This window comes from Phocoena sinus, chromosome 4 (genome assembly GCF_008692025.1).
Source record: "Phocoena sinus isolate mPhoSin1 chromosome 4, mPhoSin1.pri, whole genome shotgun sequence".
Lineage (NCBI taxonomy): Eukaryota > Metazoa > Chordata > Mammalia > Artiodactyla > Phocoenidae > Phocoena > Phocoena sinus.
Window position 1 is genome coordinate 135650601 of NC_045766.1, and position 21118 is coordinate 135671718.

The 21118-nt window shown below is 45.4% G+C and overlaps 1 protein-coding gene across 4 annotated transcripts in view; it reads right to left on the bottom strand.

Moving 5' to 3' along the window:
- The window catches only part of RUNX1 (RUNX family transcription factor 1), a 249573-nt gene that overhangs the window by 55039 nt on the left and 173416 nt on the right, over positions 1 to 21118 (bottom strand). For all 4 annotated transcript variants that reach the window (XM_032630113.1, XM_032630115.1, XM_032630114.1 and 1 more), the window contains one exon: positions 12106 to 12210. In XM_032630113.1, coding sequence (XP_032486004.1) covers positions 12106 to 12210 — 105 coding nt within the window. The remainder of the gene's footprint in view (positions 1 to 12105; positions 12211 to 21118) is intronic.

Genomic DNA, 21118 nt, shown 5'->3' on the forward strand with positions numbered 1-21118 from the left:
CCTGCAATCTTTGCAATTCTCCCTAAGCCTTTCATGGAAAGAAAATGAAATAATACAGCTGGAGAGGAAAAACTGTATTTGGTTTTGGAAAAGAAATAGATCTTAAAATAAAACTCAGTTCTCTTAACTCTCAAGGTTGTCTTTTGTCTGTTTGTTTCCAAAATGCCTAAAGGGTGTATAACGGTAGGAAAGAAAATATTAAGATATTTTAATGGCAAAAAGTAAACCTTCTAAGATTCACAGTGGGGCTGATTAAAATGTCTCTATTTTTCTCTATGGTTTTCTTCTCATCAATCCTGGAAGAAAGTATGAGATGAAATGTACCTTCAAGAAACCAGTAATTATTTTATTTAAGATCCCTGAGATTTTTGTACAATATAATATACATATCAACAGTAAAATTTCCTGATTGCTTTTCTGTTCGTCTAATTCCATATCTCTATATTTCTATTATTTGATAGACTGTTTACAAAGCACCTTGATATCTATTATCTCAATTCATCCAAAGCAATCCTATGCATTAGAGCTCATATAATTATCCCCACCTTATAGATGACTCAGTGGAAGCTTCTAGATGCTAAGAATCCTAGCAGATCACACAGCAGCGTGTTCAGTTAAGAAACAACTACCTTTTGATAAAATCTTTGCTTGGGAAAAGAGACAAAGAAGCAGGGCCATATGGTGAAGTTGGTTTTGCTTCAGTGAGGAGAATACTGGTGAAGTTGGCTCCGGAATTCAGTATTTGGGGTTAATAATAGGTAGGGTGGAAGGAAAAAGAGAAAAAAGCCCTCAGTGTATTGTATCCTGAGAGTTCCATCTGCAATGATTAAAAAAAAAAAAAAAAATTAGGGAGTACGGGATCAACATGTACACACTGCTGTATTTAAAATGGATCACCAGCAAGGACCTAGTGTACAGCACAGGGAACTCTGCTCAATGTTATGTGGCAGCCTGGATGGGACGGGAGTCTGGGGGAGAATGGCTACATGTATATGTATGGCTGAGTCGCTTTGCGGTACACCTGAAACTATCACAGCGTTGTTAATCGGCTCTACTCCAGTATAAAATAAAAAGTTTAAGAAAAAAATAACTTGGCAATGGCAAGTATTTGGCCTCCCACTTGGGCAGCATTCCAATTGCTTCTGCAGTGAGGACTATGGGGTGTGGGAAGGGGGCCCACCTGTGTCCAGGGCATGTGCTTTAATGATAACAGCTAATATTTAGGAGGTACCTCTGTGCCAGACACTATGTATCATCACATGTGTTACTTAATTTAGTTAGCACAAGAATCCCCCAAGATGGGGACATCTTCCTGGTGTTACACCTGAGGAGACTGAGCTTGGGGAAGCTAATCTGATCACAGTGGAGATGTGACCTTGAATCAGGCAGTCAGCTCTCTAGCTGGGCTTCTAACCACCACTCCAGCCTGCCCCTCAGGCTGTCTCATTTAATCCTCACATCCCCCAGCAAGGCAGGTGTCACAAGCCCATTCTACAGATGGGGAAATTACACAGTTAGTAAGCAGCAGGGCTCAGACGTGAGGCCAGGTTGGTCCAGCTCCAAACTCCTCTTTCACTCCCTCAAGCTCAGAACCCTCTGCTTCATTTCTGAAACTTGGGGCTCTGCCCTGTTAGCGATGCCAGAAATGAACAAAAAGATGTGACTGTGGATGTTTCTCCTTAGCTCTGTAAAATGAGTGAACTGGAAATATCATACATCCACTTCAGAGGTAAGGAAAAACAAGGTGATACCAGGAACAAATCCAAAGAGGGCCATAAATGTATAGTTCTTAAGAGCTTAGTTATTTCAAATATTTACTTTTTATCTCAAATGACCAGAAGGTTGACTTCTAAGCCATGGTGAACAAAAACAAAAACAAACAAATGGGATCTCAAATGCTCGACATTTCAGTGTATGAAAGTACCCTGAAAGATTCAATAACAGGCTGAGTTTTAGTCAATACTTGCTTTAATGAACCCCGAGTATATGTAAATCATGGAGGTACCAAAGTAATGTATTGCCACTAACTTACTTTATAGGGGTCTAGGGAGTTGGCAGATTAATTCAACTGTGTTCCTTAAAAAAAGGCAAACAGAAAAGAACTTTGCTTTGGGTACTTAAGTGTCTTTTACCTTGGCTTTCATCTACAAATGTATAGCCAGAATATTTGGCTTGGCTATTGGGAATTTTCCGAGTGACGATGCATAACTTACTTGCAGAAAGAACTCACTGTGAATATACCACGTGTAACTCAGAATATGAAAAAGGCATTTCACATCCAATGTCAGTGTTTGTGATGTGTCTGATAATACAGCTGTAATGTTCAGTAATAGATTATACCTAATTTACCCCTTCTTTATCGTCAGCTTTTCATAGCAAAAAAGCAAACCTCTAAAACAAATTGTTTATAAAGGAAAAGAACATGGAAAAAATGGGAGAACACAGAAATTGCAAGCTAGCTCAAATGAACTTAAACACAGATCTAGGGCAAGGGGGTAGTTTTACTTAACTTACTTAAACTTAACCTGCGTTTTTTTTTTTTTTTCTTTTTGGTCGTGGTGGAGTTCTATCAGACCTACTGGATCCAATTCTTACTAACGCCTTTCTTAGCTACATGCCTTACAGGAAAAAAATACAAGCCTTTGCAAAAACTCAAGTAGAGTTTTTTTTTGAAAAATAAAAACTAGAACGTGGTTAGAGTATAAAAAATATTCTAAGTCCACCCCAAAGCCGACAAGCAGACGCATTATAATGTGCTGTGCCAACAGCAATCCATCTGCAAGCTGTGGGTCCCCCCACCCGCGCCAGGAGAGTTTCGCACACAGAGATGGGGCCCATCTGGCTGCGCAGCGCCCAGGGTTCCAACACGCTTAGGTGCTTCCCAAAGTGCAACTAGATGGCAGCACGGACCTCAGCGGAGCTGTTCCCCAACCATCCCAGGTCAGAGGCCACTCCGTCAGGTCACAAGGTGCGCAGGCCACAAACGAGGCACTGCGCATGCCCAGAAGCGTTTCCGATGGTGAAAGGTGGAAGCACTGTCGTTGACATGTGCTACTGAGTGTCTTTGGGGAAAAAGAAGAAAAGGCCTAGCAAACACATACCAAAAAAGAAAAATCCAAAAATCCCAAGGCGAATCTAGAAAGACACATTGGTTTAGGAAACTCGGAGTGGCCGAGTGTTTCCTATGCCCGCAAAGCTGGGCTGCGGCTAACGGGTCCAGGCACCACCGCCCCCGAGGTGAGTTGCATGCATCTGACGCGAGAATTCAGACACCAAGAGACTCTGGCACATTTCATGTCAGTTTTCTAGATCAGTGTGGAAGAGCCTCTCCCAAGCTGTGTCATACATATATATCTGAAAGGACCCAGATGTTAGACCTCAAATACTTTCGATGTTACTCAGGCAGGATTTTTCCCCCTGAGTTTGTGAAAACAAAGTTCAACCTTTGGGGGCAAAGCCATTTGCCCATGAGGGACTTAGGAATGGAGCCCGGAGTGTTTCAAGGGTCCATAAAAATGCAAGAAAAGAAATTTTACCTTGTCTAAATACAAAAGGAAAACTGAAAAAAAAAATCAAAATTTATAAATGTTTAATTGTGTCTAAAAAAATGAAACATTGTGGCAACTTCACGAATTTTTAAACTTAGGAACCACAACTCTTTTTTGTTTAGCGTTTTCTCATTTCCAAAGGATTCCAAGACTCAAGGTAAATAACTGTTCCATCTCCTGAACACTGACTGTGTGCCAAACATTGGTTCAAAATGTTCTACCAAGACTGTCGCGTTCAGGCTCCCTGCCCTGGGAGGCGCGTACAGCCCCTGTCCTTGTTCTACGGAGGCTCAGCCAGGCTAGCATGCACCCCAGGTATGGTCACCCATATAGTAAGCAAGTGCCAAAATGGGGATCTCAACCCGATGGCAATCACTGTGTTGACGGCAGCGAGATCAGGGCTGCAGGGAATTAAATGAGTTACTCATAGCCAGATAATTTCAACACCAAATGATAACAGCTGTTCAAAAATGTAGGGCAAAAAAATATCTAATGTAGGAGCTGAGTGTATATGGATATGTCTGACGTATGAAGGATACACCCCTGTGGACGGCGGCCCACGGGGGTCAGCCTCTGAGGGGCACTGTTTGTGGGGCAGCCCGTGGCTTCTGTTTTTCTGATGATATTTTGTTACTCCTTCAGTGTAGACTAATTTAGATATTATCTCGTCCCATTGCCTGGTTGGACAGAAGAGGGAAGTGAGGACAAAGTACTTAAGATAACTGCCTGAGTTCACACCCACTGGCCTGGTGGCACCAGTCTGAAACCCAGGTCCCCTAGTTCAGGATCTAGAAAACTTTATACATTTTTAAAAAATATAAATTTATTTATCTTTGGCTGTGTTGGGTCTTCGTTGCCGTGCGTGGTTTTCTCTAGTTGCAGTGAGTGGGGGCTACTCTTTGTTGCGTTGCGCGGGCTTCTCATTGCGGTGGCTTCTCTTGTTGCGGAGAATGGGCTCTAGGCCCGCGGGCTTCAGTAGTTGTGGCACGCGGGCTCAGTAATTGTGGCTCGTGGGCTCTAGAGTGCCAGCTCAGTAGTTGTGGCGCCATGGGCTTACTTGCTCCGCAGCACGTGGGATCTTCCTGGACCAGGGCTCAAACCCATGTCCCCTGCATTGGCAGGCAGATTCTTAACCACTGCGTCACCAGGGAAGCCTTATACATGTTTTAAGATTAAGAGATGGAAGCCTAAATGCAGACAAGATTTTTTTTTCTTTTACCACTTCGTATACTAAATTCTAACAAGGACTGTGATATGTTAGCTTAGATCTTGACTTCACTGGTGTGGCATTTAAAATATTGATATGGGTTTGCAATGGTCTGGATGGAAGGAGGTATTCAACGTCATGGTTTAAGATTCAGTCCATGTTTCTTCTCTCCCCCATGCCCGCTACGTTAGACTGAGAAGGTACCTAGATCATTTCATTGGGTTCTCATTGGTACCTGGAAGGAACTATTTCCTTCCTTTCTGTAGCAATACAAATGCCACCTAAATAAACATCTTGGTGACTTCTGTATAAGACAGGGCTAGTTACCAAGAGGTCACAGGTCTGCCCAGGTCTCGGGCGAGCTACTGAGGGGTATTATCACCGCTTCCAGAGGCAGAACCCTACTCCCTCCAGGGTCCTTTTACACACCCCTCATCCAAGGGACCCTTTCAGACCTCAGCCTGGATAAGTCCACTAAAAGCTCTATGAAGTCCACTAAAAGCTCAAGGGTCATGGAAGTCTTTATGTATATAAAATTCTTCTTTGATATAAAATTCTAGTTTGATGTTACTAAGCATAAAAACCAGAAAGACATTCTAAAATTCCTTGGAAATATTTAGGCAGGATAATCAGTGCTTTAAAAACGGCTTTTGCCAAGTCATCAGATAGCTGGGGAGTTTAGCACAGTAGGGATTATAGCACCAGTGGAAGTCACCCCAGAATGTCTATCTTAGCAATGAATTGCCTTTCACAGTGGGAGGAGGAATATAAGTAGAACATTCTACCTCTTTGACCCTCTGTCTCCTACTTTATATTTGGGTGAGAGGGAAGAAGGAATTATTTCCTTTTCTTTCGGGAATCGCAATTTCATCTAGAAAGAATGAAAATCCAAATCCGACATTTGAAGGATCCAAGGAAAGGGGGATTACGTAGATCACCGTTCATTACTTAGAGGACATGCTTGAAGCAATTCCCAGCGAACCAAGTAATTGATAATTACAATTCTGAGGTTACAGATCCAGAAAACCGCCTGGCATTCCGCTAACAAGTCAGGAGCAAAGAATGACACAAACTTGCATCCTCCTAACGGGCTCCACACTGTGTACGTGGGCCCTCTAGGAAGCTCTTTGCCGAAGGGGGAAAGGGACTCGGATGGTTCACCTGGGGGTCATTTTTGTCACATGACTCATCTTTCCTGCCTGCCCGCACTGGAGGGAGAGGTTTATGTTGGGCAGCATCCCTGCTTCAGGCCCCCACTGATGCCAGGTCCCCAAGCAGACCCTGGTGAAAGACGTGGAACCAAAAGTTGGCACATGTGACAGCATGGCCGGTACATTTCACTGCAGCACCGCCCCAGGGAAAACACTGATTCCATCCCATCGGTACAAAAATGACGACTGCCAAGGCTATGAGGCTCTGCTTTCTCCAAGAAAACTGTATTTGAACCAGAATTTTATTGATAAACTCTCCTAATAAAACAATTTCTGCACAGAAATTTCAACACAATAAAGCTCAAGTAGCAGTTGGTGTAGTTCTTAAAACAGACTTTGGCGTCTGTGGCCTGCAGTGTCTGGACTGCTTCGTTTCAGTTCTGGCTGACTGTGTGACCCTGGGCAAGGGAATGGATTTTTCTTTGTGTCAATTTCCTTACCTGATCTTGCAAAAATTATGTCAATGAAGGTATGCGCGGCACTTTGAACAGTGTCGGGCAAACGATTAGCGCTGTCTGAGTGTTATTATTATTTTTAGGTATTTTTATTATTAAGAGAAGATAGCATTTTAAAAGAGAACTGTATGGCAGTCAATCACCAGAGCAAATCCATAAACATTTCTGCTCATCCCACACTTTTCTGGACAAATTTGATTCCAAACATTTTTATAGCACCGTAAGTTTATGGGTGGCTGTCATGCATTCCTCTTTTTCACTTGAAACATGACTGTCATAAACAAAGATCCCGTTTCTTCTCTCTCTATATATATTATAGGTTTGCAATTTACATTCAATATCATAGAAGAAAGTTAGAGTCGTGTGATGGAGTCTCAACAAAGTCCTTAACAAAGCAATTGAGTGATGGGGAATTAAGCGTATTTTAAATCGACCTATTTTAACTGTAACCCCCCATAAAATAGTGTTAGAGTTAGTTGGCAAAAAGGCTAATGTCCCAGAAAGTAGCATATTCCGAAGTTTTTAAGTAACGGCTCCACCTGGCTATCCGTTATTCTGAATCTCAAGAGCTCAGACACAACAGTTACTGTGAAGGGCTCCCTTGACCTGAGGGCAGAAGTTGTCCCAGAAATGGCCAGTATTTGTTTTAAGAACCTTTTCAGTTTTTAATTGGTTACTCAGTGCTCCAGATGTAACGGATACCTGGCCAGCCAGATGATGGCTTGTGCCATCAGAATATCCAATCCACGATCCACACTACTGGGACATCTCCCCCACTCCCCGGCCCCCCCATCACTGGGTCAGTCATTGGGGTCCCAACTACTCTTCAACCCCTCATCAGCCAAATATCTTCCTCTATAGCACTGATTTAATTCACGCATTCAAATTATTTAGTGAAATATCTACAGAGAATATGCTTCGGTATCTCAATATTGTCATATTACAGACACATGGGCTAAATTACAGGCACATGGGTGGAGAGCTAGAGTTTTCCATTAGATCCCCTGAAATAGTAAAAAAAACAAAAAAAAACCAATCTCAAATATCCTTTTCTTGAAAACTCCTTTCACTCTATCTTTCATGCTTAAAGAGAAGACTATCTTGTAATATGTTGACAAGCTTCTAAATGTTATACCTACAGACTGAAAACAGACCCCACATTGCTGCTTGCAAGAAGTCTCCCAGCAGGAGATAGCTTCTGATGGTGTTCTTTCTCCGTAATAAATTTAATTTTTCAACAATTAATACTTTATTAATCTGAGATGTAAAAATAATCCTGTGGAATGTGGGAAAAACAAGTCTTGACTCACTAAGAGGCAGGTCAGCTACTGTCAAAGGGCAAGTAACCATCTGAAATGAAAAATAGTTTCAGTTCTCTTTGGAAGACACTTTTTGCTACAACGTCACCACTGAAAACCAGGAAGATGGCTGGGAAACATCAAGTTATCCCATCGGCCCAGCCAGCAGACTAGCTGTGGCATGTTTCTTAATTCTTCGTCCTATTCTTATTGACCTGACTGGCAGGTTGAATGAGATAAGCTTTCCTTCTGGTTTTGCACAAATGGTTTACGTTGAAGCCTCCATGCCTGCAATCGAGTGCCAACAATTGCCCTTTCTAGACAATCTTAGAGCCGGGACAAATGTGAGAAGTCCTATAAGCCGACACCTCATTTAGAAAATGAGGATACCGACGTTGGGTCAGAGAGCCTAGAATAGATGAGGTGTAGACGGTGTGGTATGGACGGGGAGGTGAATGCATGAACGGACAGACAGACGGATGGATACGAGCACAGGATGAGGCATCAGGAGCTCCTCATTTCTAATCCTGGCTTCATCACCAACTATTTCTCCCAACCTAAGCAGATCATGTCATTTCTCTGGGCCTGCTTTCCCTTATCGACGAGGCAATTAGCCCTGAAGCCTCTTTCAGGTCCCTTTTAGCTCTCAAAGTCATTGATTTCATGAAACAAAAGAACTTTTCAAAACTATTCAACTTGGTGATGCTGGGACCATTTTGCCAGAATCACCCAGAATTCATAGCACCGTAATAATGATAGAAGGGACTTGGGAGGTGTTATTAATCCATAGATTTGACACTGCCTGGGCATACTAATTTCTGTGCAATGACCTCTCTTAAAATTGCATTAGAAAGAATAAGTCACACTAGTAAAGACATAGTAACAACCAAAGTATCTATCAACAGACAACGAATAAAGAAAACGTGACACACACGCGCGCGCACGCACACACACACACACACACACACAGGAATATCATTCAGGCATAAAAAAGAAATCCTACCATTTACCATTTGCAACAACATGGATGGCCCTTGAGGGCATTATGTTAAGTGAAATAAGCCAAGCAGAGAAAGACAAATACCGTATGATCTCACTTATATGTGGAATCTAAAACAAAACAAACTCACAGAAACAGAGAGTAGATTGCTGGTTGCCAGGGGTTGGGGGTGGGGAAATGGGTCAAAGGGTACAAACTTCCAGTTATAAGATGAAAAAGTTCTGGGGACCTAATGTTCAGCACGGACTCTAGTCAACACATTTTTGACCAGAGACGTGTGTTATGGCCACAGGAGTTAGTTTCTGCAAAAATCCCCCGGTCAATAATGTGTTAACAACAAAACTGCCAAGAGGGTAGATCTTAAAAGCTCCCAACACACACAAACCAACTGTCACCATACGATGTGACGGATGTGTTAACTAATCTTACTGAGGTAATCATTTCGCAATATATGCATATATCAAATAATCGTGTTGTAAACCTTAAACTTATACAGTGTTATAAGTCAATGATATCTCAGTAAAGCCAGGGGAAAATTCTGTTAACTTTCTCTTAAAGACACAAAACAAAACTGGCTGTGAGCAGAGTTTCATCAAAAGAAGTAGTTCCCACCTTGAATCAAGACATTCAAGTAATCGTAAGAAAACAGCATGCCTTTAGGCCTGCCTGGCTTCAGACAGTGAATAGAAAAGTCAGCATTACCTAAGTCACCCTGGGAGACCGTGTGCCTCTGACGTTTGTGTAGAAGTCCCTTGTGAGCTGGAGACTATCCACCTAGGCCTCTAACACCTCTTTATATCATATGTATATGCATTCATTTAACTTAATTTGGTTTTTAAGTTAATTTTTCCCTAGACCCCAAATTCCATCTGGCAGGAAAGACTCTGTAAAAATGGGTGCCTTCTTGGAGCAAATCCCTTCTGCCTGCTCAAAGAGCCCTTCCCAATAATGACTGTTTTCTTAAGTCATAAAACAGCAGGAAGCAGAGTCAACTGTATATACAGGCGGGCCATTACAATCACATGTTTTTCCCTTCTGACTGCCAGTTCTTAAAAATCCAAGCGGCCATCATTTGTTTTCCAAAGCTCAACCACCATTAGTTCTTTGAATGTTACAGGAAATACTGCCTGTGGGGCAGAAACTGCCCTTCATTATGCCTGAGAGAAGAGGGGCAGCGGAAGGTATATGGAGGGGTCTCCTGGTTTAAGCTTCCTCCTCCAGGCAGGTCTACCTTTGAACTGTCCCAGAGATGGCTATTGTTTCTATTTTTATTTTTTTTTAATGTTTTTATTGAGGTGTGGTTGATGTACAATATTATATAAGTTTCAGGGGTGTAACACAGTGATTCACAACTTCTAAAGGTTAGATTCCACTTACAGTTACTACAAAATATTGGTTATATCCCTATGGTACCATATATCTTTGTATCTTATTTATTTTATACATAGTAGTTTGTACCTCTTAATCTCCTACCTCTATCTTGCCCCTCCCCACTTCCCTGCTTCTGTTTTTAAAGATAGGGAACCTACAGCCTCCTGAGTGAGCCTTTCTGGAAGTTTAATTACCCTCAAGGTCAATTGCCTTACACCTCACAACCGCTGGCTCCCCAACCCCATGCCTGCTGTAATCTGAGCCCGCTTCCTCTTTGGTCCTCTGCAAGCACCAAGGTACCTGTGTGGTGTGTCTGTTATGTTTAATGCAGGGTCACTAGGAGTCTTCAGTTTGCCATTCCTACTTTGGAAACCTCCCAAGTTGGGTTTGGTTGGAACTGTGTGTTTCTGAGCCTGTGGTTTGCTTTTCACACAGAAATTGGAATCAGGGGATGCTACCAAGTCCCAGAGTTTCCTGAGTCCGGATATGGCCAGAACATCTCCAGGCGCTTAAAGAGAAAAATCTGCCAGGGGGAAATGAGGTCAGAAATAACGAGAGTCACGGAGCAGGCAAATGGCACCAAGGAGATGGTGAACGGACACCATGTCCTGGGGGGCAGGGGGGTGTCCCTGGTGGATGTGGTGGCTCTCTGCTGGGTTCTGCCCATTCTGGGGTATGGGGAAGGTTGAGGCAGCACCCAGGATGGTTCTAGTGGGTGATCAAGATGCCATGAGACTGTGGCCAGCACTGTAGGAAAGACTGCCATGAGCTGCGGTGCTCACAGGATGACCTGCAGAGAGCCACGCCCCAGGGGCGACCTTAGAGCCCCCAGAGGCACCAGGCAGGGCCTCTGGAGGAATGGTCCTGGGGTAGGGGGTGCAGAGCAGCAGCCAGAGATGCAGGCAGGGAGGCTCTGCTGGCATTTCCTGAGTTCATTCTCTGTGCCGGGCACATACAGCATTGTCTCATTCAAGCCGATAGAGAAGCTCCCATTATTATCCCCATTTTACAGATGAGGAAACTGAGGTTCAGAAAGGCTCCATAACTTCCTGAAGGCTTAAGAGCCTCAACCGGAACTCCACTTGTTTGCCCAGAACCCAAATTCTTAACCACTTCATTTTACGACCTGTCATCCCTGCATCTCAACTTGCTGGCACGGTAGGAAGCCCTGTTTCTGACACCCTCAACCCCACCTTTTATAAAAATTAATAGAGAATATTAATTTTCCACCGGGGGCATGACATGGTTAGGAGGCATGCAGATGCTGGGTGGGGGCTCCAGTCAGCTCCACAGATCTGGAACTGGAACCCAGCCTCCATCCCAGGGAAGGGTGTGGTTCTGGAAAAGTGTTACTGTGTGTTTACTCAAAGATAGTCATTAAGTCACCGTGAAGACATTTTTCTGCAGACTAAACAACCCCACTCCTTTTATAAAAAAGCTTTCCTCACAGGAACTATTTTTTTTGTACCCTCTTTCTATATTTACTGGTTTTCTCTCAGACACTCTTCTCCCCTCCCATTCTCTATTTTAAACAATCCTGTAATAAGATTTTGATCTGTGGCACAGAAAGGAAAGGGTCATTTTCATAGATTTCATCTCCAGCCTCCAAGTGAATAAAAGGCCAGCATGGATGGTGATCAGCCCCTTGTGGTCCACTCTGACCCTCTGGCCTCTTTTGACCACCTCTGCCCCTGGCCAATCTTCCTTGAACTTTACCACGTATTCAGTCCTTAGGCCCGTGCAGTCCTGAAATGATTCTGACATGCACCTGAGTCAGCCTGATTTCCTTTTGCCCTCCAAGAAGATGCTCCAAAAAAAGAGCCCAGCGCTCAGAGACAACTTTGAGGAGTGAGAGTGTCAAAAAGGAAAATTCTCCCGCCCTGCAGGGGTCTGACATTTCCCTGTGGCAGAAGTTTTAGCCACATCTGAGTGATGCTGATGGAACACAAGGGTTCTGGTGCCTGAGTGTACCAGCTGGGAGGGGAGGTGCCAGCCCCGAGGGGCGGCCCACTTACTTCGAGGTTCTCGGGGTCCATCCACCGTGATTTTGATGGCTCTGTGGTAGGTGGCGACTTGTGGTGGGTTTGTGAAGACGGTGATGGTCAGAGTGAAGCTCTTTCCTGTTGGAACACAAAAGAGGGCAACGAAGAATGAGGCAATGGCCTGAATATATCTGCTGGGTAATTCAAAATTAATTTATGATTTCCAGCCCTCACGCTGGAAAGGTGGCAGGACTTCAGCACACATTACTGTTTTTTCCAATACTCCTTTGAGTTTGGCTTTGCTTAAATTTTGGAATGTACACCTACGTTGTCTAGATGTGACACTTCCCTTAGTCACGTGGCTTTTGTTTAGTCATGAATAACACAGGATCAAGAGAGATTCAGATGTGTTTTCTTTCAGGTCGGGACCCCAGGGACATAGGAGCAGATTGGCAGCTGTCTACTCCTTGCCCCCAGGTCCTCCCTTTTAATAAGCTCAGAGCAAAAGGAGGAAAAGAAACCATTTCTGTCTTTGCCCTCTACACTTGTTTGTACCTCCAAGGATCAGGAAAGATAGAATTCCTAAGTTTGAGGCTAGGCTAAATTGGAACGATTCTCTCTATGTTAAAAACACTATTTGCTGGTTGATTCTAAATATTGTTTTGAAAGGCCAGATGTTATTATAGGCACTCATGGGGTTGGCCAGACAAAATTTATATTCAATAAATGGATTTAAGGATATGTAGCTGACAGATTGAGATTCAATGACAACTGTTAGCGTAAATACGCAGATGGATTTCCATCTAAGCATTTTATACATACTTAAGAAACGCAAGCATGTCTTCATAGCATAGGTCGAAAGCAATGCTTTTAATAATTTTTAAAATTGTTTTGAAATATATAATTCATAATAAAAGTATTAATATATAAATACATTAGTTACTTAAAAGCATTTCTTCTTTGCTAAGCAGTTCAGAGAATGCCCTCTGGTTTTGAATTCTGGCTAGCTGACCTTTGACAAGTCACTAGCCCTCCCTGTGCCTCAGTGTCCTTACATGGAAGATGGGCACATATAACTTCTCCTACCTTATCGAATTTGGGGAGAGGTTAAATGAATTAATATGAGTAAAATCATTAAAATAGCATCTGGCACATGGTATTCAAAGGTGTGTGTGTGTGTGTGTGTGTGTGTGTGTGTGTGTGTGTGTATGGGGGAGGAGAGAGAGAGAGAGAGAGAGAGAGAGAGAGAGGCACAGCTCTTTCTGCAAGAGAGTTAGAAGATTTAGCTTCCTGTACAAATATTTGACCTCTCCAGATCTCAGTTTCCTGGTTTGCAAAATGAAGGCGTTCATGGGATACATACAATGTCACCTTTAACTCTGATTTTATCTTCCTTTATCTTTTTAAGATTTTTTTTCTGATGTGGACCATTTTTAAAGTCTTTACTGAATTTGTTACAATATTGCTTCTGTTTTATGTTTTGGTTTTTTGGCCCCAAGGCACGTGGGATCTTAGCTCCCTGACCAGGGATGGAACCCGCACCCCCTGCATTGGAAGGCGAAGTCTTAACCACGGGACCACCAGGGAAGTCCCTGGTTTTATCTTCGAGATGAAATCCCAGTGCCCATCTCCACGTGTAGGCGTGTGCCTGTGCCAGGGGTGTTTCCCCGGCTGCCTGCAACTTCAGCATTTCAGAGATTCCATGAAAACACTATATTGCCTTCCTAGGGCTGCTGTAACAAATTACCACAAACTGGGTGGCTTAAAACAACTGAAATTTACTGTCTCCCAGTTCCGGTGTCCAGCGCTAGGAGACAATAAGCTGAGGTGTTGACGCAATTGCGGTGTCGACAGGGCCGTACTCCCTCTGGGGAAGAATCCGTCCTGGCCTTTTCTGGCTTCTGGTGGTTCCCAGCAATCCCTGGCATTCTTTGGCTTGTGGCAGCATCACTTCACTCTCAGCCTCCTTCCTCACGTGGCCTCCCTCCCTCTCTGTCCCCTGTCTCCAAATCTCCCTCTCCTTACAAGGACACCAGTCATTGGATTTAGGGCTTACCCTACTCTAGTATGACTTTATCTTAAGTTGATTACATCTGCAAAGCCCCTATTTCTAAATAAGGTCACACCCACGGACATGACTTTTAGGGAATGCTATTCAACTCAGTCCAGACACCAAATGTCATAGAGTTCCAGTCTTGGCACTACAAGTGACAACTGCTCTCTATGTACCTGTGGGTTTTACCCCCAGAACAGTCCCACTCCTGTGGCGGCCCTCCTACAACCATCCTATTCTTGTTTCCTTAATTTTTAAAAACTTTTTATTAGAGTATAGTTGATTTACAATGTTGCGTTAGTTTCAGGTGTACAGAAAAGTGATCAGTTACATATATATATATACTTTTTCATATATATTCTTTTTCAGATTCTTATCCATGATAGGTTATTACAGGATATTGAATATAGTTCCCTGTGCTATACAGTAGGTCCTTGTTGTTTATCTATTTTATGTATAGTAGTATGTATCTGTGAATCCCAAACTCTTAATTTGTCCCTCCCTGTCCCTTTCCCCTTTGGTAACCATAAGTTTACAACCACCCTACTCTTGATTTCCTAAATGACAGCAAAGAATCACTGTCTTCCTAATGTTGGCCTTTTCAGGTCTGTGTAAAACTTACAAGTTTTCAAGCACTTTCCCATACACTATTTTATTTGGTTCTCACAACACTCTCATGAAATAAACAAGACAGATTTTCTTGTCCTTGGTTAATAGGTAGCAAAGCTAAGGCTCAGAAAGGGTGAGTGGTTTGTCCAAAGTCACACAGCTTGGATACATGGAAAACCCAGATTTCCAGCTTTGTGCTTCACATTATTGTCATGAGGTCCTAAATCTCTACCTTCAAACTCAGTGGTACCAGCACCAGTAATCCAGACTCGTGGCACCTTTTCCATGCTCTGCCCCTGCCCCCAAAAGTGAAAACAGTCCTGGTGACACTAATGTACCCAAACTGTACTCAACAGCTAATTGAAAGCCCAGGTTATAGTTTAAAAGCAGTTTCTAACTGAGCTGAATTTGGGCTCTTGGCGCTTACCCTGGTTAACCACAGACTGGCCTACTGAATCGGGAAGGAAATTCAACCAAAGTGAATATTTGTGAAATCGTTGCTAGTAATTATAATTCTACTATTTTATGCCCATCATTTTACGTGCAGTCAAGAAGTGTCTGTCCAGTAAAAGCTACTAGGTGGGGCATTTTGGCCACAGTAACTGTGGCTCACGAAGGTGGGGTATTCCGGTTCGCGTCCTGCACAACGGACTATTGTTTACAGCCTTGAGCACCAGGACATCTGCTTATGACCTCATAGACAGAGGCAATAAGAGATGTCATTTTGCTCATAGGTGTGTGTGACATTTTTCCACTTCAGGAGAACTCTGCCATCTGCTTCCTCGTATTCTTCTGAGCAGACCTGGCACCAGACTTGACACCTGGGGACAGCCACCCAGTGGGCACACTGAACCCTAGGAACGATGCCCTCTGTCCTCTTCCCTCCGCCCTGGCCACGCCCCACCACGCCCCCACCACGCCCCCACCACGCCCCGGCTTGTCCCTGCCGAGATGCAGCCCTTCTTAGCCAGCACCTGCAGCAGTGGTAGCTGCACCTAGAGCATGCGTGCTATTAACCAGATTCCGTCATCAAAATGACCTATGGGCCTGGTATTTTAAGTGTGCGGGTGTGGAGAGCAAAAGCCTCTCAAGTGTTTTTCTCAGCAAGCTGTGGCCAGGCTAGTAAGAAGGTAGGGGAGAGCAAAGGAGGACGGATCGTCTGAATAACCAGGGAAATCGGCTTTTTGGGACTAACTGCAGGGTTGGGAGATGGGGCTGCCGTAGAGAGAGCTGATGTTCCCATTGGTAGCCTGAGCGGGTCCTTGCCTGGAGAGGCCGGAAGGCTCCTTGCCGCCCTGGATTTGGCCCATCGGGTGAGCAGAGGTGCCCCTGGCTGTGCTGCTGAAAGACTGCAGCCCTGGGCTCCCCAGGGGGCAAGCTGCAGGGTCACAGGTGCCCTGCGTGGGGATTCACAGCGGAGGGAGCTAAGGAAAGGGGGTCCCTGAGACCTTCCTTCTCCTGCTCGCGGAAACCTCACCCAAACAGCACCATGAGTTCTGGCGGGTGGTGTCCAGGAGGAATGCTGTTTAGAAGCACAAACAGCGGGACTGAATAAGAAGGCGGGAAGAAACAGTGAAGGAGAGAAGGGCTGTCTTGACTTAAGCCTGGAAGCAGCAAAAGACAAGAACTTGATTATACAACCCTGTGGAAGTGCCAAGGCATGGGGTGCTAGTTAACAGTGAGGACCGCCTGGGCTCAAACCTCAGCTCTGCACCTTGCTAGCTGTGTGACCTTGGGCAAGTTACTTAACCTCTCTGGGGGCCTCATCATCTGTAAAATAGGGGTGATAACAGTCCTTCCATCTCATACTGCTGTTATGCAAATTAAATGAAATAATGCATCAGCAAATATCAGTTTAATTATCACTGAAGATGTGACAAACACGATTCCACAAAGACCAGAGCTGCGGGCAATCCTGTGAGGTGCAGCTGGTGGCGAATCGACGTTGAGGTCTGATGGTGGGAGGTGAGGTGAGCCTCAGCGCGCAGCAGGTGGCGCCGATTGAGCCCCTCCAGGCCCATCCTCTCCTCTTTAGGAATTTCAGCAAACGCAGGCAGCAGAATGGGGCCTAAAGACCCATCGGGGAAAACTGCACGTTCCACTGGAACTTCCACTTCAACGTCAGTCCTGCTCCCACAAGCTGGTGACCTTTGTAAGGCACAATTGCAACTGGCTGGTCCACTTTATAAACAAGCCGGGTCAAATGCCCCCCTCAGAGCACGTGTGGTCCCCCTCGATGCCAGCGTGTTCATCCAAATGCCAGTGCAAAATCCTAAGTGCTTTATTTAGTTGGGAGGAAGGTCACGGGGCGAGTCTTCCTGGGTATTTGCTGCCATAGCAGACTCTCCGGGGTGAGGCAGTGACAAAGCCCCAGGTCTGTGCTTTCTTAGGTCCCACATTTACAGGCCCCGGGGCTGCTGGACTCTGGCAGCCGGCTGTGGTCTCATAAAGCCACGGCTGGATGCTGCAGTTCCGCAAGGGCCCAGCGCACCACACCACTTCCTCACCACATCTGGGAAGTGGCGAAACCTCAGGATTGCTGCAAATGGGCACCTGTTCCCCAAGGGCGAGGGTGGGGAGAGGAGCAGAAGGTGAAAAGGCGATTCAAGATCATCTCACGCCCTTAGAAGCTCGTGCCCCGTCACGTCGCGGCCACGTCTTCCTATGGCGATGGGTGTCTCCCTCCGTCCCCTTGTGATCGCCCCTCCCTAAGTTTGGTTCACTTAGGGTGACCACTTGCAGTGGCTCCTCAGCCATTGGGTTCTGTTTCAGTCACTCTCCTTGGTGAAGGTTTGGACCCATGAGTCATCTTCTCCTTTTTGGGCCAGTTTCGACGGGGTGTGAAACTTGCCCTTTGTCACACAAGGGCAGGCTGTACACACGCAGGACCACGTGCTGAGGGGGTCGCAGAGCTTAGGAAACGAAATCACGACAGTTTCCACTCATTTGTGCATCTCTGCGGGGAAACCGGTCATGCTCACACACTTTAAACACCCAAGAGAGGGAGAAAGGGAAAGTCAGAGAAAAAAAAATAAAAATGCAGCTTTTGAAAACCAAGGAAGCCAGGGAAGGCTCAAGTTTTGCTCTTTGCAAATTCTGGAAATCCCAAAAGATTCTGCGATGTTGCAGGAAGATTTCTCCTCTTACCATGTAGTTTGTGCCAGGTCTAATTTTAATCACAGATAACTAAGTATTATAATGAACAAACCCTCAGATTCCAGGAGAAACCTGAATCAGGGGTATTTTTCACAAAGTACCTTTAATTTATGTTTCTCGCTTTTCCGCTGGAACAGCCTAACGGCCAAAGTGCACGTTTTCCTGCTCATCCATTTCCTTACCCAAACACTTCCCGCTATTTTTGACAGTGGGGCTGTATAATTATTTATTTGGGGATTTCTGAATAGAGGACGGATTCTTTAAGTTGTACAGAATCTCCCTGTTTCTCTGCATTGAATTGAGGCGACGATGTCGGTGGGTGTCCACTCGGGTGCAAAGCGCCGGTGTTTACAGTGTCCTCACCGATGGCACCTGCAGCCACGCAGGTGAAATGTCCGGGGGAGGCCCCAGCTATTGGTACAAGGATAACCCCGCAAAGTTGCCTGAGAGTCAGGTGCTGAAAATACAGAACTAAGCTTTCCATAAAAAACAGCATGCGTTGAGTGTGACGCAACACTTGGAACATAGCAGTTTTACTTAGAGAAAACCCAAAACATGCCAAGTGTTTTCTCTGGAGCTGGTCTACAAAAATGAGTTGTGTGAGGACAGCAATGGTGTTTTATTAATCTTTGCATTTTCTGTTCTGAGGCAGTAAGAACAAAATGTTTGATAAATGGATCAGTGGATTATTCTGTAAACCTTGTTTGACAGCTGGTTCTTTATGAGGTCTGACTTCACTTGGAAGGCTCAGTTCTCCCTTTTGGTGGCATGGGCGTGAGCCCAGCTTTACTAAAGGGTTGGATGGGCAAGGCTTTCTCTTCATGAGGTGCACTACCGAACCCCAAAGTTGCACGATGCTCTCACGCTATTTTTGCACTTCCCTTCCCCAGATGTCATGGCCCCTTTCCGATCTTCCTTTTTTCTTTCGGTGTCCCAGTGCCTGAGCGTCTCGGATGAGGAACCAAGTTTTAATCCTTTTAGCCCAAACACCTCCAAGACCCTGAATTCACAGCCTCTTTAGGTCAAGGCCATGCCTGCTGCCCTGTACTTCCATCCTGGAGAACCCTTTGCTTGGCACACCCCAATTCCACAGTTTCCATACAACGGGCCAAATGCCACACAGGACAGGTGACCAAAGTGACCTCCTGGGGCTGGCCTAGTCCTAGCCCTGACCTGCTGGTGCCCATAGCCCAGTGCCTCAAACACACAGCCCAAGGCCACATGCCACCACGGCAGAGAGGTCCGGTGTGTGTGTGTGTGGGGGGGGCATTTTGGAGGGAAGGTAGCGTCAGGGTCCTCAGTGCCTGCTCGCCAGGCTGTTCGCATCCATAGCTCTACTGCAGGAAGCTGGGAGGGCAGGTGGGGATGGAGGCCAAGTAGGAAGAAGAAGGAAGGGCTAGGCAAGGCTGTAGGGTGTGGTAGGTGGGGCCTGGAGGGAGCTGATTTCTAGACATGGTGACATTTACCGATGGTGGGTTTGCACACTGGATATACAGTGACCCCTCCGTATCCACGGGTTTGGCATCCATGAATTCAACTAACCTTGGATCCCGTCTCTAAGGTCCCAAGCACCCTCCAAAAAGCCCTGTCTGCTCTTCAGTCTGCAATCCCAGCATCTCCGTACCATTTGTATCTGGTGATGTCAATTCCCTGCTTAAAACCTGCTGGGGGACCAGACCCAATTCCCAATGTGGATGTCAAGGCCCTTACCAGCTCTCTTGGCCAGCTCGGTGTTCCTCCCCAACCCTGTTTTCTGTGCTTGGACACTCTTCCTGAGGCCTTCAGCTGGTAGCCCCCTCGTCACCCTGAAACATCTCCACTGAGATGACAAGCTGTCCAGAGAGACCCCTAAGCTTGTAGTGGGTTATGCACCCAGCTGTGCATTTTGCTTCCGTCACTCCTTTCACTATGGTGCTGGCCACTCAGAACAGTGACATCTGCTTAACTGCGGGCCCCTCACCGGCCCCGGCATGCCGTGGCTTCTCTTTAGCTGGCCTTTGTATCTCCAGTGCTAGCGCAGTGCCTTGCAAGCAGCAGGTATACAATGCACATCTGATGAATGAATGAATGAAAGAAAGACCCCCATGAAATGACCTCTGTGGGTGGGGGACAGTTCTAATAAAGTAGCCATGGGCACTATACTTCCCTGATCGAACAGGGTCCAAAGCCTGTGAGCAACTCACTAATGAAAACAGAGAACACAAGGTCCATCACCAGGCTGCTGCCCGGCAAATGCCTGGGATGATTACATTATTATTATTCCTTCATTTATTTATGAATATTTATGAAATTCCTGCTGTGTCTCAGGCACTCTAATTTTACAAAGTTCCTCGGAGGATAAAGGAGTATAAATTCCTTGCCAACGAGGAGTGGACAATGGAAATAGCGTTGTTCCTGACTTTCTGACTCAGGGAGACACGGGCTACCTCCCGCCCACTCTCTTCCCTCCTCCCTCGGTGACTCTCCCACAGAAGGAGGAACGATGCGGCGGTGAGTCATAGCTCTTTCTCCCTAAGTTTTGTTACACACACCATCTCATTTTAATCACCCTAATAGCCTTTCGAGGTACATATGAAAAGCACCGTCATACCTATTGTACAGATGCGGAGACTGAGGCCGGCACATCTAAGTGAGTCCGGCAAGCACACCACCTTCTCATACTTTGTCACACTACCTTCCAAAGACCCGCAGAATCGTCACAAATAGATGCGTGTGTTTCTATGTTGTTATCATGAATCAGAGGACTATTAAATGGGACACAATGGCCTTAGTGGACTCCAGAGCCCATGGATTTGGGCAGAATGCAAGATACCTCTCCAGGCAACAGCCAGATTGATCGATTCTCTGTTGACATGTGACCAAAAAAGAAAACCACGTGTGGATGTTGGCTTGCGGTTTCTGAAAATGCTGAGATACAACCTTCAAAGGCTTCCAGGGGAACAGCCAGGATGTCCTGAAGTGTGGTCCAAGGCGAGCTGCCGTGGCACCACTACGAAACTCCCCTCAACCTGGGTGGAGTCAGCAACTATGGTGCAGGAAGAATGTGATGCCGCTGGGTGCCAGCCTGCGGAGCCCGGCAACAGGACAAAGGGATTATTCTGCTTCATTGTGAAAATGCAGTGTTTATTGTAAAAATACGACTGGGAATTAAAGGGGCATGTATGAATCATAAATATTTGCATGCTGTTAATGTTTGGGCAAAAGAGTTGGAAGGACTAAGTTGGGAGA